This window comes from Sceloporus occidentalis, unplaced genomic scaffold (assembly GCF_023333645.1).
Source record: "Sceloporus occidentalis isolate IW3139 unplaced genomic scaffold, rSceOcc1.0.p SCAF_14, whole genome shotgun sequence".
NCBI lineage: Eukaryota > Metazoa > Chordata > Lepidosauria > Squamata > Phrynosomatidae > Sceloporus > Sceloporus occidentalis.
Window position 1 is genome coordinate 11,542,018 of NW_028316994.1, and position 22,437 is coordinate 11,564,454.

The window sequence follows — 22,437 nt, forward strand, 5'->3', positions numbered from 1 at the left end:
AAAGAATGCAAAGCTGAGAATTGGGAGCATCCCTATATAAGAACTCCTGGTGTTTCTAGTTTACAACTGATTGCTGTCTGCCTCCTTCCCAATTGCCTCCATCTTACTCCTGATTTTAATGTATTCACTAATTTAATTAGCCATCTTTACCATGACACCGGTCACCCAGCCAAAACGGACAGCTTCCACTTCTGGTTCGTCATCAGCTTCCACATCTTTGTCTTCCCCGTCCTTGGAATCACCAGATGGCTGGATAAATAAAACAAGGAAGAAAGCAAAGGCTAAATACATTCCCTATGACTGTGGGATAATATGACATTTCTCAAAATTTCAAAGGGAAAAAAATATCGATTTATCGATTCAGTGTTAGTTTTGTGAATGTTATGCTTTGGCTAATGGGTGGTTTAACTTGAAATATAATCCTTACCTCACATTAGTTTCCCTCCTAGAACTTTTAAGAATCATAGAAGTTTATCAGACAAGGGTAACTGGAAGTATAATCCAATGGCAATCTGAATGCAATCATGGGGTTTAACGTTATTGCGTGATAACCCACTACACGCAAATTTGGGCAATGGCAAGTCAGTCCGAGTGCAATCATGGGGTTTCACGTTATTGCATGATAGACTACCACATGCAAATTCGGGCAATGGCATGTTATTTTCGGGCAATGAGAAGCCAGTTTGAACGCAATTCGCATTCACGTAAATTCGCTGAACTAGTGAATTCACCTAAATGCGTTCTGGCCCCACTTTCTTTTCATTTGAAATTAAGAGAAATTCCTCACATGTGATAAAGTCTATAGAAAGAAGAAAAGAAGGCCATAAAAAACAATGACCATGGTAGCTGGGACATTATGGGAAGCAGTAGTAAAAAAAAGTAACTTTTCAAGCTCTGAGGAAGAGGACTCCCAAGTCTAGTTCATGGGTAGTCTGAGTCTAGTCTCACATTCTCTAAAAAAAAGAAGTAGCATTTCTCCCATCTTGTTTCCAATTCACATACATAGCACACATGGTACATATACTCAATCTAGAACTGTCCTTTTTTAATACCCCTTCCTTGGTAGATCATTGAAAAAACAAAATGCTTGGGACCAGAAGTGTTCCGGATATTGATATTTCCCCCCATTTTCAATATCTGCATATACATAATGAGATATCTTGGAGATGGGACCCAAATCTAAACATGAAATTCATTTATGTTTCATATACATCTAATACACATAGCCTGAAGGTAATTTTATACATATTTCTACACAAAGTTTGTGTACACTAAACCACCAGAAAGCAAAGGTGTCACTTTCTCAGCCACCCATGTAGACAATTTTGGATTTTGTAGTATTCTGAATAAAGGAGACTTAACCTCTATTCCTTATTTTCCAGAGGAAGCCGTGTGTTTTAGTCATGGATCTCTGATGAATTGTGAGGAAATACTCCAAGTAACATGAAACATGAATGGGAAAAATCTGTTTCTTTGTATGTTGTCAGACTATACCAACTAGCCATGCCAGGACAAGCTGATGGGAATTGGAGTCTAATAGCATTTGGAAGGCCATACATTCCTCACTCTGGGGAATATGAAAACCAATAGTGTCATTTTTATATAAAACATAATTCAGTATATTGCAGTGCAAGTATGATTCTGTACATACAACAGAATGCATTGCAAATAAGATGGCAAAGTCCTGATGTGGTAAGAATGGATTGTTGTTGTAGTTGTTGTTGTGTACTTTCAAGCCATTTCCAATTTATGGCAATTGTAAGGCGGACCTTAAACTAAAAAAAGGCAGATCAGTCTCCTCTGCAAGAAGCATATCTATCTCTATCTATCTATCTATCTATCTATCTATCTATCTATCTATTGCCTTTTCCTTTTTTGTACTTCCAAGAGTTTTTCTTTTGTTTAATATCAAGAAGCATTTGACTGAGATGATACAAAACAGTCTGATGTGGTACAAGAGAGTCCACTTCAACATCTCAGAATTGGACTGAACTATTCTTTGCTCTGCACATGGAGTTCAGGTCAAAGATAGTTCAATAAAGTGTGGAAAATGTTTTTCGTAAGCCAAAGCTGATCATAGAGAGGAAGGCTAGTTTGGCTTGCTGTCCCTTTTCACTCAAGGGCACTCTCTAATGTCTCTCACCGGTTCTGCATTTCTGAGCATGTCCAGTGAAGGCCGGACCTTCCGACGCCCAGGCGGTGCAGAGTTGGCATAGTATTCATATCGCGGGCAGGCATCAATCGTGCTCTCGTAATCTGGTGGAGCAGAACCGTCTTCCTCCATCTGAGAGGCTGCAGCGAGCTCTGCAGGGACTTTGGAGGCATCATTAGCTTGATCCGAGGGGGGCCCATTCTGTAGTTTCCGGATCTTGAACCGCCCCAGTGAGAAGACAGTCTTATACGATTGTGAGTCCTCCATGGTCTAATTGGGATCGTTCTCTTCACCTGTCAGGAGACAGAAAGAGGAGGAATGAGTGGACAGTCCAAAGTTAAAAGCAGTGCCCAATCTTAGTCATGACACAACTATTTTTGATTCAAGAAACATATTTTCAGTAAGAGGTCTCAGACCAATAATATTAAATCCAGAATCAAGTTGTAGAATCATAGAACTGGAATAGATTCCAGAGACCATCAAATCCAACCCTCTGTTCAATGCATGACCTCCAGCTATAGCATCCCTAGCAAGTAACTGTCCAGGCTCTTTTTAAAGATGTCCAGGGAGAGACCCCATCACAAATACTGTTGGATTTCATTGCTGAACTGCTCTTACCGTCAAGAAGTTGCTTTTACTATTTAACTGACATCTGCCCTCCTGTATCTTAAAATCATTAGACATAGTCGTACCTTTTGGGCCAGTAAAGAACAAAAAAGCAAGGAATAGAGCAGACTCTTGGTATGCACTGGGGTTTGGTTCCAGGATCTCCCATGGATACCAAAATCCATGGATGCACAAGTCCCATTATATATATAAATAATTTAAAATAACAAAATCAAGGTTTTCTTTTTGGAATTTATGTTTTTGGAATGTTGTCAAACGGCGGGGGGTTGAATCCATGGATAAAGAATTCATGGATATAATAATAATAATAATAATAATAATAATAATTTGTTTTATTTATATACCGCTATTCCAAAGATCATAGCGGTGAACAGCAAGTAAGCTAATTAGCAAGTGAAAGAAAGCTGTGTATTATACGTGGACTGACTGTACTATAGCACTCACCTCCTGAAAACAGCCAAACCAAATGGAGGGGACTAGATCCAAGTAGGTCTAGTGGTCACAAAATACTATATGTTTCATCTTCTTCTGCATTACTTCAGTATGTTATTCATAGTAAATAAACCAAAGTTGGTTTGCATATTGTATACAATAATACAATGTATTATTATTATTATGCTTTATTTATATAGTAGATCTACACAGTGCTGTACATACAAACAATAAAATAGATAAAAGTAAATCTGCCCATATGTGGACCTAATCCCACCCACTCAGGGTGACCCTTTTCCAGGACATGTCCTACATTTCATCCATCTGTCCAGGAGGAATTTCAAAATGTCCTCCATTTTGAGCATGACCAAGAAGCATGAATTTATATTTATATTAGTGTTTTTAGATTTTAGTTTGTAATGCCGTACATTTTTCTTGAATGCCCTACATTTTGGGGATGACTTGTCCTCCTTTGTGCTTAGGACATCTGGTCACCCTGCCACCACTTGGTGCAGCAGAGAACAAGTGTGCATAATATGAACATGAGTCTTTATTAATAACAAAACCACAAATGCAACTATCTTCAAAAGCTCTTATCCTTGGCAATAAATAGCCATAACCACCCTTCATACATATGGAACTGAAAAAATGGCTTAGAGATGAGGAAAGGTTTTATCAAAAATGTAGATCTCTCCAGGAAGAAATGGCAGAACATCACACTTATGATGGTGAAAACAAAAGTGAATTCACAGAGGCATTCACGTGTAATTGTGTTCATGCTAGTATTAAGCCTGTGTGAAGACCTGGGCATAGCTAAATACAGAGGTGATACATACTTCTGAGCATTAGATGTTGGAGAACTACAGCATTGTTACTCACTGTTTGTGATCCCTTGAGCAATCCAGCTGTCCCCTGCTAGAAAAGGGATGCTCAGGTGGAAATAAATAAAATGCAGAAATAATGCAGTTTGACACTGGTTTCAGTGCCGTGGCTCAGTGCTATGGCATTCTGGGATCTGTAGTTTTGTGAGCTATTTAGCATTCTCTCTCAGAGGTGCCACAGCAAACTATAAATCCCAGGATTCCACAGGATGGAGCCATGGCAGTTAAAGCAGTGTCAAACCGAATTATTTCTGCAGTGCATATTAGACCTGAATCTCATCCAACAAAACAATGCTTACTTTTTTATAAGGATAATACCCTGCAAGTTAAAGATTTATCTTCTAGGAAGCCTGGTGGCCAGCACATGTCACCAGTTAATTTTTTTGAGAGAGCTGAATTTTAAAAAAAAATCAGTGTAGTAATGAAGGTATTTTAAAAAAGTCAACAACAGCCTCACACAAAATGCCCAGTTTCTCAGGATATGTAACTGGAAGGTTCTACTAGAACCTCACAACAAACAGAAAAAATGATTAAATCTGCCTTCTTTCCCAGCAAGAAAGATCTTGTCTGAGCCACCAAATAGTTATTGTTGGCAGCAAGTGACATTTCATTGATGAGAAATGATAGAATGTCAAATTTGGCATCAGCCGATATGCTGACCAGAGGATATAAAGAAAGAGACACCCAAATTAAAGTGGCCAATAGCTGATATTATACAGACCAGAGAGGAAAAGAGGTTGCGATCCAAATTGTTAAAAGCTGGCAGTGGATGATATGATATTATCCAGGGGGAGATAAAAAGACAGCCTCTCAAATGGTTAGAGCTAACCACAAGTGATACCATATAGACCAGAAAGGATAAAGAGACAGCCAGCCAAATACCTAAAATTTGCAGTGGGAGATATACAAACCAGAGGTGATAAGAAGAGAGCCACTGAAAGGATTAAAGTTGACAGTAGATGGTATTATACTGTCTAGAGGAGACAGAGAGGCTGCCAAACAATTAGAGTTGACAGCAAACAACCAAAAGGAATAAGGACAGAACCAGCCAAATCTTTAAAACTGGCAGCAGGAGATAACATTTTGCAAACATTTTTAATGTGTCATGGAAGCCGCCTTAGGTCCCAGCCAGAGAGGAAGGTGTACACCAAAAGTGTAAAGGAGAAAGCCTCTGAAATAGTTTAAGTTGGCAGTAGGTATTATTTTATTTTATTTATACGCCACCTTTCTCCCAGGCCAGGACCCATGGCTGCTTCCGTAACACATTAAAAACATTTGCAAAAATTTTAAGACCAATTTAAAAACATCACGTTAACACACCATAAAACTGATTAAAAATCACACAAAAGTTAAAAACAGACAAAACATACATCTTATTTATTCTTATTCATTCTGGCCAGAGAATAATGGTTATACTGACCAGAGGGGAGATAGGGAGATAAGAAATGAGTAGTTAATGGAGCAGACTGAATTGGGAAGATGCAACTATGGGGAGAACAGAAGGAGAGAGAAAGAGAAAGAGATTGAGGCACAGGTGGCTGGGTTGCTCTCTTTGTACCTGCTCCTTTGGTGTGTCTCCAGAATCCTTGATCTGTCCCCAGGTTCAACCCCTGTCCCTCCTTGATTTATAAAGGACCCAGAAAACGTCAGCAGCTAAGCCTAACTCTCCTGAGTTAGACTCAACAGCCTCTGTCTGCCCTCTTGATCCCTCCTACCTATCACTTTACTAACACCCTTGCTACCATCTCCTCCTCCTCCTCCTTCTCCAAACAGCCAAAACTTTCCAAGCACACACCAGGTGGGTGGGTGATGCCGACTGAGAAGGTGCATCTTCTCCTCCCAACCCTTTGTGCACACAGACTAACACCAGGGCCTGTTTGCTCGCCTTATCTCTTTGCCCCTTGCCACAGCGTTCTTTCCACTGGGCAATTTGCACATGGCAATGGAAACATGACAAGACAATGGAAAGAAAGAGGGGGTCTGGAGTCACCAGGATTTGTCAGGTGATGCCCACGCTGAGCCCATGCGCCCACAGGGCTGGGTCAAAGGGTCAAGACCACAGGTGCGCCAGCAAAGGCAATAGGTGTGAAGTGACAACCTTAATTTGATCTTAGCTTTGGCTGGGCCTGGGCAGGTCTGGAATGTCTATGCAATGTCACGACATAGAATCACAAACTCATAGAATCATTCAGTTGGAAGAAACCACAAGGGCCATCCAGTCCAACCCCCTGACACACAGGAATACACACAGCACCCCAACAGATGGCCATCCTGCCTCTGTTTAAAAACCTCCAAAGAAGGAGACTCCGCCACTCTCTGAGGCAGCATATTTTACTGTCAAACAGCTCTTATTGTCAGGAAGTTCCTCCTAATGTTGAGGTGGAATCTCTTTTCCTGTAGTTTGCATCCATTGTGCGATAGTCTCTGGAGCAGCAAGCTTGTTCCATCCTCAACATGACATCCTTTCAAATATTTAAACAGGGCTATCATATCACCTCTTAACCGTCTCTTCTCCAGTCTAAACATACCCAGCTCCATAAGGCATGGTTTTCAGATACTAAACATAGAAGAGACCCCAAGGGTCATCACATCCAATCCCCATCATATCATCACACTGGCTGGCTGTTGGTCAGAAGGAAATAATAATAATAATAATAATAATAATAATAATAATGTTTATTTACTTATACCCTGCTCTTCAGCCAAAAGGCTATCAGAGCGGCTTACAAATTGTTAATCAGACATTTAGGCCAAGTTCCACCCTTTCCACCATTTGAAACATGTAACAGATGGAATTAAGTTGTTTCACTAGTACCTTTGGAGAATGGATTAGAAAGAGACTATAGGGAGAAAGTTCCAGGGTGGGGGAGACGATCCACCCTCTTACCCAAATTGTGTAGTGTGAATGGGCCCCTTTGCTAATTACACCATGATATGTGGTTTACCACATATCATGGTGGACTTAGAGAAGGGACCCATTCACACTACTCAGTTATAATACGATTCCACTTTAACCAGCATGGTTACATTCTATGGAGTTGCAATCTATGGAGGGGTGTTTAGAATTCTCAACCAGAGAGCTCTAGTGCCTCACCAAACTGCAACTCCCAGGACTCACAGGATGGAACAATAGCAGTTAAAACAGAATCATTAGTGTTGTAATTGTATAGTTTGAATGGGCCCAGGAAGTATGGAGTGAATTGTGTGTGTGTGTGTGTGTGTGTGTATTGGGAATGGTGATTCTCAACCTGGATTCTTTGGGAAGCACAGGGGTTCTTCAGAAAAAGGAATCAAGGATTCCTCATGGGAGACAGATTCCCCAAAGTCATCACTACCACCATTACCATCATCTCAGTTTCAGAGTCTACCAGGTATTACTGACATTAATAACTTTGGCCATCTTGACTGCACTCTAATGTCTGGTCACACATATCCCTATTATCATCTGTGAAATGTTGGAAGGTATGCATAAAAGTGCAGATCTGACATGTATTATCATCATTATTATCATCATTAATCAGGGACTTTAACAGAATAATTTAGGAGCTGGTAGGTTCAGATCCCTCCTCAAACACAAAAGCCCACTGGGTGACCTGGTCAATAGTACGTGATTGTGTATCTAGAATCTTCCATGTGTGTTTCATACAGAGCTTGGAAACAATAATGTTAGGACAACAGCTCCCAAAATCCCCCAGCCAGCAAGGCCACTAGTTTTGCTGGATGCAGGAGTCTGAGAAGAGAACTGTGTAGTCCAAAGATGCAGGCCTTCTTTGATTTCACAACAGCCAGCCAGGTCAACATGAGGTTGGCTACATTAACAAGACAATTAGACTTTAGCAATTTCAACTATGATGTTTAAGTGGGAATTTAAGGCAAGCCACACCTGTTCAAATTCTCTCTTCCAAAAAAATATAAAAAGTAAAGGAGCCTTTCCTTCATTTTTAATGAGTCTCATCTAATACTACCCATGCCACCAAAAAGGGAGTAAGTTTGAAAGGTACTGAAAGACAGGAGATAATTTTATAGGTAACAATTATCACCAATAAAAAATTGCTCAGATATGTAATGATGCCTGTAAATAAATGACCGACAAAAAACTAATTATCATTGCATGCTTGCTCTTTTACCCTGCTTTTAACAGCATGTCAAAAACAAATTGGATGAAAGCATTTAATGACATTTAATGCACTCATGTAGGCAGGGAACATTGCTGTTAAAAGCAGAGGAGGAGGGAATGGCCAAAAGTTTGGCAACTCTACAACAGGTTTAAGAGTACCAAACAGGTGTGTGCATGCATATGTGCCTTCATGACATCTATTTGACTTCTGGTGAGCCCATGAATTTCATAGCATTTTCTTAGGCAAAGAACAATCAGAGGTGGTTTGTCAGTTCTTTCCACCTGGTGCTTGTTGGTGGTCTCCCATCCAAACACTGATCCTTCAAGAGATGATGCTACTTAGCTTCCAAGATCAGATGGGATCTGTACTGTAAAGAACTGTGGGGGGGTCTGTGTTTGTTTTGACAGGAGACCAAATTACAGGCATGCTTCAGTCCACTGATATTAAAGCTCCTTTTTACAAAGACTATGTGCACCTAGCACCCCTTTTCCTCCTCATCCTTGGTTTATCTGAATATTTTTTAGCATCATTATCATCTTTGGGAGATATTGGAAGAAGTCTGGAGAAATATTTTAGCATTATCACCATCCTTGGGAGAATCCCCCCCCCCCCAGCATCATCAGCTTCATTTCTTAACATCACCAGCATCATTTCTTAGCATCATAGGGAGAAAAAATTTAGTATCATCACCATAATTGGGAGATGCTGGAAAAGATCTGGAGATGTTGGAAGAGGTCTGGGGAAACACACTTCCTATGTTGGGCTACAACAGTGTGTCTGCAGTAAGCAATGCAATAAAGAAAACTTGAGCTGGGAAGAATGGGATTCCATGTTAGTTGATCCTACTGTAGTAGTGGGGCAGATCTACACTTTCCAGAATACTCCAGGATAGTCTTGGATTATTCTGATCCCCAAACTGTCCCGAATTCTCCCTGATACCTCCACACTCTGGAGCAATGCCAGGTGGTTCGGTTGTCTACATGAGCATCCTGCTGTACTGCCCACAGATATGGCTCAGATTTGGTGGAGAACTGGCCTTCTCACATGAAGACAGTATGCACTTGAAATGGGGTTTTGGCCCTGCATCGTCTGGACAGGGTGACATGAGGACGGGGGTGGGCTGAAACCAGCATAAATGGCCAGTGTAGACATGACATGTGTGTGCCTACTTACAACAGGCAAGGTAAAGACATGCCATGTGTGTGCCTACTTACAACAGCTGCCTCCCAAATGGTTTCTTGAGCATGCATAGAGAGCAAAATAATGAGAAAAGGAGAGAGCGAGTAAGCATGCCTCACCAGCTGACCCCCAGTATGATTTTTAAAAAGCATAGATCTATAAATGAAGGCAGGTGATAGAAAAAATAATTCCGGGATGCATTTTGGAAGAACTGTTCAAGTAGTTCAGAACTGATGCAAGGCTTACCTGACCTGATTGTGTCGTTTCAGACACACATGTTGTTAGTTTTGAATCAAAAGTTTACTGAAACATGTTGAAGTGCTCTCCTTTTGGGGGGGTCCAGGAACCTTCTTTCCATATTACTTCTGCCGCTGGAATCATATTTTATATTAAAGACAGAATTCCTTGGAGCATATCTACTTTGTTGATTGATATACCTATATAACTTTAGTAACTCTTCTCTTGCTATGCTTCTTTTTATTAAATAGCATGCAGTGGTTTATTTGTGTTGCAATTTTTATATTAGCTATGTCATCATCATCATCATCATCACGGTCGTCATTAGGCTGCCCTTCCCTTTTGTCCACTGCTTTGGAAATCCACAATAAAAATCAGTTTGCACATCTTTTAAGTAAAATAATATACAGAACATGATGCTTTGACCTGGAAGGTCATCTCAGTTTGCCTTCTAACCAAGTAATGTGATTATTCATTATGGTTTGGTCCATTAAATTCCCTCCCATAAAGTTAGGCAAGATGAACAGTGGTGTTGGAATTCTTTTTTTTACAAGAGTGATGTTGTATCAATTCTGGATTGCATAAAAATGCTGCTGGTTTTGTCTTGTGGTTTCTTCTTCTTTCTAGTGAAATTTTGCCATTTTTCTAGGGTTTTTTTTTTGGGGGGGGGGGCAAGGTAATATTTGCATATTGTTCAGAAATTCAACAAGTGTAGCAATCTTCTTCCTCAGAAGTAAGAATGCCAAAAAGGAAGAATAAAAGCACAGTAGATAACATGACTTCAGCACAGCCATATATTTCTGTGACACTGTACAGTCCAACTGTCCTGACTTGGCAGGGGTAGTCCCATTTAATCTTCTGTTTTCCCACTTTTTGGCTACTTTTAACATGTCCCAGTTTTTTCTCCTCCTCCCCTTTTGCCCTCAGCTTACTTCCATTGCTAAAAACTGAGTTCAAAGTGCAAATGCAATTTGGATTCCATTAACTCAGCAGGCAGGAGAAGAGTAGAGATATGGTTCACCAAACCGCCTAGACTTGAGTCTCTAAAGTTCAACCTCAATCCACCCTTTTTACTCACTCAACTCACAAAACAATGGACAGAGCACAAATTGGTGTTGGTTTCCTCCAATCTCAGAGTACAAAATGGAAATGTCTTCCTGATTCATTGGCTCACTTTTAGCTGATAAACCCACGGAAGGATGTGTGATCCTAAATTGTAGGTCTCCTCCTCCCGCCATGCTTTTGTATACAGACATACATGTCCAAAACCACGTACCACCAAGCCAACCGCCCCATGGGGATGGCCAAAACTCAAGCCCCACCTGAGCCAGAGGAGGTTTTCCTCTTATGAAATCAGTGTGGCTTTCTAGGCGGGCCATAGACCTGATGCTTGGTCAAGTGTAATACAAATTAATTTGCTGTTCTAACCAGGGCAGATTGGCACAACTGGAGGCATAGGAGACAATGCGAAGACCTGTTCACTGGTAACTGCTGTGCACGCAGACACATATTTTTAATGGGAGCCAAGCACATCCAAGAACTTTGGCTGAAACTTGTTAGCTCTGAAAACAGGAAAATCTTTGCCTTTAAGGAATGAGATTGAGAAATTAAAAAGTCTCCTGCCAAAACAAACAAGCAAACAAACAAAACCATCACCACTCTTTAGGAATCTGTACAGATCCTGTCTGATCTTGGAAGCTAAGCAGGGTCAGCCCTGGTTAGTACTTGGATGGAAGACCACAATGAATCCCAGGTGCTGTAAGCTATATTTCAGAGGAAGCCACCTCTGATCATTCTCCATCAGAGAGCTCTAGGGCCTCACTGAACTGTAAACCCCAATCCTATAAGAGATTGCCATGGCAGTTATAGTGGAATTATAGTGCTATGTTTATACTTTGAAAAGGTCCCAGGTGAGTGGTATGCCCATAGTTCCTTTTAAGAACCACTGGTATGTTTCTCTACTCCCTTTCCTAAACCTTTCCACCCACCTCCTACTCCCATCTCAGTCCTTTTCTTGCCTTGTTTATCCAGCAAATCCCTTTGTTCCCCTCCAAACCCGTTTATGGTCTAATGGAAAAAGCAATCTGAACAAAGGTTTTCCAAGACCAGTAAGACATTTAATTCTCCCCACCTCCCAAGATGCAACAAAAGGCAAACACAGAAGATGAGATATCTCTTTTCTAGGTGTGTAGCCTTGTGCTATAGGCTTTCTGACAGGTCACATCTTGTTTAGACACCCATTCCACTACCGCAACTCAGCACAAACTTAGTGCAATCCCCCTTTAGGGAAAACAAAGCACCAATCCAGTTGTAGTTGCTTGAACCCATGAATCCACTGAACCTCTGAAATGGCTGAGGAGGAGGTATTTGGCCAGTACTTGCTAGGTGGTCCCAAGCTCCTGCATATGGTTGCCACTAGTTCAGGATCAACCCAGGCTTTGAGGTTTCCAAGCCAAAACCTGAGACCTAGGGACATCTCCTGGTGATGCCAATAAGCTTTATGTATTAAGTACCAACCACATATAGTGTGGCTTAATGCTTTAAGTGTTGGACTATGACTCTGGAGACCAGGGTTCGATTTCCACCTTGGCCATGAAACCCATTGGATGACCTTGGACAAGTCACTGCAATGGCAAACCTCCACTGAACCAATCTTGCCAAGAAAACCCTATGCTAGGGTTGCTTTGGGTTGCTGTAACATACACAAGGATTTTTTAAATTTACAATTATGTAAAGATGCAGGAATATTCAGTTGCCTGAGCCATGAACTGGAATCTGTAGCAGCCCATCTGAAAAATGGATTTCACATTAACTTCCCAGTCAGCGCCTCTGAGAAGTAGACCATAATTGTTTGGTTTTTCTGGAGTGGGTACTTCTGGCTTTGATTCTGCGCTCCTCTGCCTATCCTGTCCTTCTTTGATAACTTGGTTCTGCTGACTATAATTAACTTTACAAGCTGTTGCCTGGGCCATTGGCCAACATTCCCTAGCGGTCATGCATTTGCAGCTACGGCTATTGCACAGGCCCAAAAAAGTCCTAGACAGAGCAGGCCTCAAAGGTGAGAGGATTGGGATGGGGATCCCCAATAGGGTATGAAACAGCCGAGCTGCATTAGAAGATTCCTTAAAGGGTGGATCCACATGGGAGGGGGTTTTATTATATGGGATTTAAATGCCCATGATGCTTTGATCTGACATACATATAGATCATAGCTACATCCCTGCATAAAATGTATAACATATGCTCCGATGGCCTGTTAAAAGTCACACAGTGTGTAAACATATCCCACAAATAGAAGCCCAGGCTTCATCATAGACTGAGTCATAAAGACACAAGAGTACTAATGTACAGTATACATTAGTTGCACAGCTATGCTTAAGGACATGGGTGGAGGAAATCATAACACAAATATCAAACATCTCTTTGATCAGGAGCAGGGAACGGCATAACATTTCAGATCATGTTGGACTGCAGCTCCCAGCATTCCTCAACATTGCTGATGTGGGCTAGGGTTTCTGGGAGTTAGAATCCAATAGTATGTGGCTGGTGCCCTGATTCCCACCTGCCTCAGAATGTTACTGTCACTGTTGTTGTTGGGTGCTTTCAAGTCATTTCCAATTTATGGCGACCCTAGGGCACACCTATAATGGGATTTTCTTGGCAAGATTTGTTCAGATGGGTTTTGCCTTTGCCTTCATCTAAGGCCAAGAGATTGTGGCTTGCTCAAGGTCACCCAGGGGGTTTCCATGGCTAAGTGGAAATTTGAAACCCGGTCTCCAAAGTCATACTCTAACACTCAAACCACTGTACCTCACTGGCCATTCACAGTCACTGCTACTCCCCTGTAAAGCAAGTTCTTGTATAGTTGCCATTCATCTCTTGATTTCAGTCGCAACTACACATTACACAGATGTAGCACACTTAACATTTGCTGCTTCAGTTAAAACACAGAGACATACATAGATAGGCATCTATTATGTATTATTTTTAAAAAACAGAGATGGGAACATGTGAATCTCAGATGTTTTTAGAGTGCAACTCCCATCAGCCTTAGCCAGTATAGATAAAGGATGCTGAGGCTGCATTCCTACAAATCTAGAGGAGGAGGAAATAGAGGAAACTCTTATAGCAGGGGCATGCAACTGCAGAGGGACTGGAAGTTATTACTTCCCTCCCCACACCTCATTTTGGCACTGTAGAAATTATACCGTGTCAGTTCTGGTTGCCGTTTTGAATTATTCCTTTGCTTTTGGGGAGGAGTTGTGAGGTTTGGGCTTAATCTGGGGTATGTGTGATGTAAGCAAACCTACACACACACACACACACACACAGTCTTTTAATTAATTTTAATGTTTTTTGCTTTGTACATTGTTTAATAGTTTTAAAGCATTTATTTGTTTTAGTTTTTCTATAGTTTTTAATCCATATTGTTTTTAAATATGTGGTTAGCTGCTTTGATTCTCACTATTGAAAGAAAGGCAGGATGGTGGTGGTGATATGCCTGAAAACTGACATGGTAAAAAAATTACAACTTGCTTCACCAATGTGAAAAAGGGTATATGAGATTTTCAGGGTTGCCATAGGGGCTTCAATGGCCACAACAATGGGGTTCAAGGGCAACATTCAGGCTAACTATGGTCACCCATTTTAAAGCAAAATGCCTCCTTCGTATAGTTGGAAGTCTGCTTTTGGTTGTGAAAAGTGGGTGGGGGGGGGTATGTTAAACACTAGGAATGGGATTGCAATCAATTTTATAAGCCTTTCAGGAGAAGGAGATCATTTTCTTTTGGCTAGTAAAAAGTGGCCCAAAGAGTCTGGATTGGTTGGAGTCTGCAAAAACATCCTTGGAAGCTGCATGTGGCCCTCAAAACTATATTTTGCCAAGCCCTGGGGTAGGGGATCTGCATTGATTATTTGTAGCTCGTTCTGGGCTTCTGCACCTGGCATCTTACATTTTTTGGAACATTCCAACATTATTGTTGACAATGAGAAAGCAACTCTGTTGGCATGAATATACAATCACTTTGCAACCAATTGCTCTGTGTTGTGCAGTGCTTTTGTTGGAGAGTGTGTTTCATGCATCTCAGTCTCCAGTCCTACCACATTCCTTCCTCTCTCTTTGTCTCCCAGTTGTCTTTTCCTACAGGTGATCTCCTTTTCAGGAGGCAATGTCATGCCCTGACAGTCCTCCAGAGGATGCTGCAGCTGAACAGCAGTGGAACCTGAGGAATGAGGGCCATGTGGAAGGTTTCTTTGCTGTGGCTTTGCAGCTGAGAGACCAGCACCATCTTGTGGACATAACTGTGTCCCTTGGCCTAAGGAACTATGAAGCCCATGGTCCCCTCCTTGCCGCCGTGAGCTCCATCTTCCGGCAGCGTTTAGAATGTGGGGAGCAAAGTGTGATGGAGCTGGATGGCATGATCACACCACGGGGCTGGGAGGCCATTTATAATTTTGCCTACACTGGGGAGTTACAGGCTACTCCTGAGGTTGCTGATGAGGTCTTAGATGCAGCTGAGGCACTGGGTGTCCCACGTGTGGCCGACATTTGCAAGACTGTATTGATTGGGACAGAAACAGAGGACAGGTTGAGCCCAGAAGAAGAGAAATGGGAGACGCTACGGAGCCTGGAAGAGCTTTACAAAGAAGGCATCGGCTGGGACCTGGAGCTTAAAGCTGAGGAAGAAACCTTCCGAGGTGAACAAGGCTAAGGTGGAGCTCAAAATACAAAGAGAATGGGTTCTGTGCAGGGACAGTCCCTATTAATCCTCCATCCTATTTTTTTCCCCAGCTTCTTTTTAAATGTCCCAGTTTCTCTTGCCTCCTCTCACTTTCTCCCTTTGTCTTCAGATTATTTCAATTGCTGCACACTGAGTTCAAAGTGTAAAAGTCAGTTAACTCAGCAGATGGGGGAGGTGGTGGTGGGAATCTTGCCCTTCCCAGTAGACCCAGGGCAAAAGCAAATTGCTGCAGCCTCTCCTAGCCTGTGCCTTCTTCCTTATTAATGACTTTTGCCATCTTGACCACAGTATTTGGCCTCACATGTCCTGGCTTTCATCTGTTAAATGATGGTGGGTTTGGGTTTGGGTTGGGGGTCTGAGTGATGGGCATTGAATCACCTGATCTCATCTTCCCTTCTTCCAGTTCACCGTGTGGCCTTGGCTTGTGGTTGTGAGTTCTTCCATGGCATGTTCACCAGTGGCATGAGGGAATCTCGTCAGGGGGACGCTCCTCTCTGTACCCGCTTTACCTCAGCCGATCTGGGCATAGTCATCTCTTTTGCATACTCAGGAGTTTTGGTTGGTGGATGGGATCATCTCTTTGATGCTGCTCAAGCTGCTCTACAGTACCAGGTTTCAGGCATCTTGGAACTCTGCCTAGATTTCTTCCATCAAAAGCTGAGCCCTGAATCTAGTTTGGATGTCTTGTCTTTTGCTCGTGCCTTTGGCCTAGACGATCTGGAAAGCACTGCAGAGAACTTTGTATTGTGGAACTTTGCTCTTGTCATGGAAACGCCCAAATTTTTGGACCTTCCCGTTGACCAGCTGGTGTACTTCCTCAGTTCTGATGCCCTCTACATCCTCAATGAACTAGAAGCCTTTAAAGGAGCCGTCCGTTGGCTGGATGCAGACCGGGAAGGACGGATGGACCGTGCGGAGAGAGTCATGCGCTGCATTAGATTCCCTTTGATGTCCACTCGTGAGTTCAAGCAGGTGCGAGCAGAAGAGATTATGGCCTCTCCAGGTCGCTTCTACAACCTCATGATTGAATCTTTAGCCAGCCTGCCACCAGGTCCCTCAAAGATGGAACAACTCCCTTGCCGGGTGAGGTATCCAGAGAAAGTGATTGTCATCAGTGGAGGAGACACTCTAGCCAAGAACATGGCCACTCGCAACCCCAGTGGGGATGTTTGGTTCTCCCACCGTTTCCTGAGTGGCATTGGATTGGTCAAGCAAGTTGAATGGCGGAGTCTTGGGGAACTTCCAGAAGGGCCACGCTTCCGACATGCTGTGGCTGTCAAGGACAATATGATGTACATCTTTGGGGGGAAGCATTACTATGGTGTCAGGGACACCATGTGCTCAGTGTACAAGTAAGATGGGTATCTTACCATTTGAATTGTGGGAGGGGTGGAAACCCATTCTGTAGAGGCAGTAGCAAAGGATGCTAGAGATAAAACTGTTACTATCAGTTACAGGTTGAGTCTCTCTAATCTGGAATTCCAAATTTCAAAATATTCCAAAACCCAAAATTATCCACATGGGCCACTGCGATAGTTGACGCCTTTGCTTTCCGATGGTTCAGTGTACACAAACTTTGTTTCATGTACAAAATTATTTAAAAATATTATGTATAAAATTAGCTTCAGGCTATGTGTGTAAGGTGTTTGTGAAACATAAATGAATTTCATATTTAGACTTAGGTCCCACTTCCAAGATATCTCATATGCAAATACAGTGGGCCCTCCACATATGTTGGGGTTAGGGGTGAAGGACCCCTGTGAATATGGAAAAACCACAAATAAAAAAACCACTGTTCTTTTTATCTAAGAGAACACCTCTCTAGGAATCTCTAGGTCCTCCAGTGCAACTCTGTGGTCAACATCCGCCAGAGGCTGAGCTCAGAATCATGCCTTGAGAAGTGTTTTCTCTAGGAACTTCTAGGTTCTCCAGCACAACTCTAGGGTCAACGTCCAGTGGAAAAGCACTGGAGGACTAGAGAACATATTAATAAAACCCACAAATAATCAAATCTGCAAAAGTCAACACCACAAACATGGAGGGCCAACTGGATTCTAAAATCGGAAAAAATCCAAAATCAAAAACACTTCTGGTCCCAAGCATTTCAAATAAGGGAGACTTCAACAAGCCTAGTAACTAAAAGTCCTGTCTGCAGGCAGTAATTTACTTGGAGATAATTACAATTGTTGTGTATGCTGGAAGGAGGCCACTGTTTAGGAAAGCCTCTCCAAAGGTTATGAGCAGTCAGAAACTGGAAAGGCCCAAAGGCACACCAAGCAAGTGTCAGACACAGCATCTTGACACTCAGCCGTCAAGTCTAGCTGGAGCTGAGCTGAGCTGAGCTGAGCTCTGGAGTTTATATAGGCCTCTTTGGCCATTCAGAAGACTGGACTGGGAGGGACTGAGAAGCCTTGGGAGTGTCCATTGCTTCTCATTCTTCTCACAAATGGACTCCAGGAACAGATCTAGTAGACCTTGCCTGCCCCAGTCTATTTCAGTGTCTCGTATGCAAGTTATCAGCAATACAGTGACCTGATAGAGGCTGCATCTGCACTGCAAAATAATCCAGTTTGACACCACTTAAACTGCCCAACGCTATGAAATTCTGGGAATTGTAGTCTTCTGAAACATTTAGCCTCCTCTGTCAGAAAGCTCCAGTGCCAAAACAAACTACAGTTCCCAGAATTCCATAGCACTGAGCCATGGAAGTTCAAATGGTATCAAAATGGATTCTTTCTGTAGTGTGGATGCAGCCAGAATGACATACAGAGTGCCTTGCCCTTCTAGAAATCTATGACTATATCTATAAATATATCTATATCTATAAATCTGTCAATCATTAGAGGTTTACATTTGGATGGTCTAGAACAGGAGTGGGCAGCTGTGGGAGGCTGGGGAGAACTTTAGTCCACAAGGAGACCTCAACAAATGCAATTTTATTTGCTCCAAATGCCTCCAGACACCCTCTAGGAAATGTAGAAGTCATTTTTACCTTGTTTTAAGAAACTCTTGAGCTGTTTTAGGCAAAGTAGAAGCCTTAGAGTTGAGTAGAGTAGCAAATGCCCTCCTGCCCCCAGCGGACATTTGAGGACAACAACAAAAAATCAAGAAGAGGGAAGAGGCCACAAAAATGGCCCTGAGGTCCCCCATGGGACCACCTCTGGTCTAGAGGTTCGTGAGCCATGAGCTGGTGGACCAGTTAAGCCTACTGCGAAGAATATAAAAGGATGGGAAAGGTAGCTTTCATACTGAGGGGTATTTTTATTTGATTTGGAAATGAGAACAGAGTTCTTGCCCCCCACGTGCCATCCAACTGATGCCATGTTCCTTGAACCTCCCCTGTCACAGGTTCGATCCTCTTTGCCAGCGTTGGGAGCAGTTGGCTGACATGACAAGCCGCCGGAGTTATTTCCCAGCTGTCTTCTTGGACGGTTTATTCTATGCGCTAGGAGGCAGCTCCAATGATGCCTATTGCCTGGATTCGGTGGAGTGCTATGAACCCAAGACCAATGCCTGGAGGTGAGGGGCTAGGGCTTTGTCAGAACTGGTTTGGACTACTAGCTCTGGGCACCACACTTTAGGAAGGATGCGTACAAATCGGAACCATTTCATAGGAAGTTAGTGAAGGTGGTCAGAGTAGGATTAAGGAACAGTAGTTGTTTAACCGGGAGGGGAGCGGAATGAAGGCGAGAATAGGATGATGGCAATGTTAAATCCTTGGAGGATTGTCATAAACAAGAGAGTCAAGACTAAAATGTCCCAGAAGGCAAGATGAGAACTACAACAGGCCCTCAACGTTTGCTGAGGTTAGGAGTGGAGCACCCCCATGAAAATGGAAAATCCGCAAATAAAAAAAACACCTGAATGAACACCTTTCTAGGAATCTCTAAGTCTTCCAGCACAATTCTGTGATGAACTGCTGTCCTGGAGGACCTGCAAATGCCTAGAGAAGTGTTCTCTTTAGGAATATCTAGGTCTTCCAGTGTGACTTCTTCTGACAGACTTTGACCGTAGAATCATTTTTGCAGAGATTCCTAGAGAGAACAAATTAATCAAAGCTATGAATAATCAGATCTACAAAGGTCCAAGCCACAAATATGGAGGGATAACTGTATGGGCTTACATTACAGGATTTTGGTTGAATATCAGGAGAAATAAATAAATAAAAATAAATGTCTTGAAACAAAGTACAGTTGGCCTCAGTATCCGCGGACTTGCCATCCATGGATTCAAGCATTGGTGGATGACAAGCTCACATTGTCACCAGTGGTGTTGTGCGTACATGGCTGCTCTACCATTTGGGACAGCCCCCATTGTCCTATAATAGCATGGCCATGCGGCTGCACTGCCATTAAGTTCCATTGTTCCCAATGGTAGTGTGGCAGCATGCACCCATCCCCACGGGATGAGAGTCCTTAATGGCAGTGCAGCTGCGTGCACGCATCACCATTGGAAACAACATGGGCTTGAGCATCCACAGATTTTGGTTTCTGCAGGGGGTCCAGAACAGAACCCCTGTGGATACCAAGGGCCAACTGTATGGTTTAACAATGGAACCAGTTGCTTTGGGAGGGGGCTTTTCCACACTAGAGGTCTTCTGGCACAAGCTGGACCAGTGTAGGCAAAGTGCAGCCTGTAGGCCACATGTGATCCTTGGGACCTGCTCAAATCACCCAGATTATGATCTTGTGTCTGGAGTTGGTGGGGTGATTACAAACAGTCCAAAAGGGGAGTATGTTTTTGAACCTCTGCTTATGTTCCTCATCAACTTCTGTTTTTTCTGCATCTCTCCAAGTTCTCCCCATCTTCTTCTTTCCTCTTTCACTCCAGGCCATGTGAACCTCTGCCTGCTTCGCTCTGCGGTCATGCAGCTTGCGTCCTAGGCGGTTCCATCTACGTCTCAGGGGGTAGTGATGGCTCGTGCCGCTGCCACTCCACCCTGCTCCAGTATCGCCCAGGTGCACCCCCCATCTTACTAGCCGCCATGAGGGAGGAACGGGCAGGACATGCTATGGAAGTGCTGGATGGGAAGCTATATGTGGCAGGTGGCTTGCATTGGCGGGATGGCCATGGGGGTTATGCTGATCAATTGGCCTGTGAAGCATACAACCCCAGCCTTGATGTATGGGTAGCCCTTAGTCCTCTGCCTCAGGCACATGTCATTGCTGCCTCCGCTGTCCTTCAAGGGGAGCTCTACATCTTGGGGGGCTACAGCCACAACACTTATCGCGATAGTCACCTGATTCACTGCTATAACCCCACTCACAACCGTTGGGTCAATGTTGGGACACTGCCCAAGGCTTATGCTGACCTCAGGGCCTGCATTTTAGAAGTCCCTGCTACCTTGAGGGGAAAACAGGCTTCACCTTTAAATGCCCCCAGCTTGGAAATACCTGTGGATCCTTCTACAGAGTCTCCACTTCTACACACTGACTAAACTTCTCCAGCTTTGCCACACTCTAGGTATGTGTCCCTTTATAAATATCTTGATGCCTTGAACCTCAGATCCCAGAAGTCCCAGCAGTGGTGGCTAACAGTAAGGGATTTGGAAAGCTGTTGTCCAATACATCTGGAGTTTGATGGTTCCCCCACCCTTCTGTAATAGAAGTAAAATTCCACATCCTCCAAAATTTCACAGATGAAATGGACAAGCACCATCAGAGAGTGGTCATGATGGCAGAAGGTTAGTAATGAACAACAAACAAGCTAGGAAAGGCTGCAGCAGTTTGATTTTGCCTGAGCCTACTGGGAAGGCCAAAATTCCTACCCTCCTTCTTGCCTCTCTTTCCTCCTGAGTTAACTGAGGGCAACCCCCTTTTAGCACTTTAAACTCAGTTTGCAGCAATGGAAGCAAGAGGGAGGAGGTGAGAGAAACTGGGACATTTTAAAAGCAGCTGAAAAAGTGGGAGGACAGTGGAATAACTGGGACTGTCCTTGCCAAACTGAGACAGTTGGAAATTTCCTTTCTCCTGTTCACTGCAATTTAATTTCCAGACAGATTTTTCCCCCTCACTTGGTAGATGTAGTATTTATTCTTTCAACTGCATGCTCTGAACAACTGTGGCTGAAGCTTGAGGTATTAATTTTAAGGATATACCAGGGCCAGCCCTGAGTGAGAGCAGAAATCAAATGGCCACATTCCCTGAACATCTGCATTTACACTGCTCTAGATTTCATGTATTTATTTATATGCTTTATTTATTTATTTAATATGCTAATAAAGGAGTAGTTGGTTGTGTCTTGACATCTTTCTATCTCTGCTGCAGACCCAAGAGCATGACAGCTGATATTTGGTAAGCAAAGGATACTAGAAGTGAGCACCTTGGGGATATTTGGTTTTTAAAACAGATAAATTAAAGTTGATTTTAATCTGTCTGTAGCCTGCAGTGCCATCTTCAACCACTAGATGGCAATGATTCCCAAACCAGCGAAGAGGAAGCTGGAGTCAGATCTCATATGTTCTTTTCTCCAAAAAGCCTTGAGGCAGATCCACGTGGGACTGAGATATGGAAAAGAAACCAATGTGCTGTGCATAAATGTTGCTTCCTTGCATGGGTGGATGTAGAAGGAGAAAGGGCACTTGGGTGGAGGAAAAAGAGCCCAGGGACAGAAAAAAATGCTGGGGTTGAGAGGGCAGGAGTACCATCTGGGTCAGTGAATGGATGTGGGTAGAAAGACGACCAACACTGTAGAACTAATGCAAGTTGACACAGCTTTAACTACCCTGGCTCCATCTTTCAGAATCCTGAGATGTGTAGTTTTGTGAGGCATCAACACTATTAGACAGAGAAAGCTAAAGTCCTTGTAAAACTACAAATCCCAGGATTCCATAGGGTGGAGCTATGGCCCTTAAGTGTAGTGTCAAACTGCATTATTGCTACACTGTAGTCGTACCTGACTTGGTAAGAAAACCCCGTCATAGTTTCGCCTTAGCCTGAACTCTCCCTGGAAGCCAAGATGATCAAATAGAGACTGTCATACTTTTTTGGCCATGACATTACATTTCCTTGACTTTGAAAATCTCCCAGTGACCACATGGCCAAAAAAAAGGGGGGGAGGAGCACCAGTCT

General features: G+C 43.0%; 1 protein-coding gene across 1 annotated transcript; it reads left to right on the top strand.

The window, feature by feature from the left end:
* The first annotated feature begins 14,794 nt into the window (after positions 1 to 14,794).
* KLHL33 (kelch like family member 33) lies at positions 14,795 to 20,804 on the top strand. The gene is made up of 4 exons (XM_089480882.1): positions 14,795 to 15,323; positions 15,771 to 16,719; positions 18,716 to 18,886; positions 20,198 to 20,804. The coding sequence occupies exons 1-4, from the start codon at positions 14,795 to 14,797 to the stop codon at positions 20,802 to 20,804; spliced, it is 2,256 nt and encodes a 751-aa protein (XP_089337008.1).
* Positions 20,805 to 22,437: the final 1,633 nt, after the last annotated feature.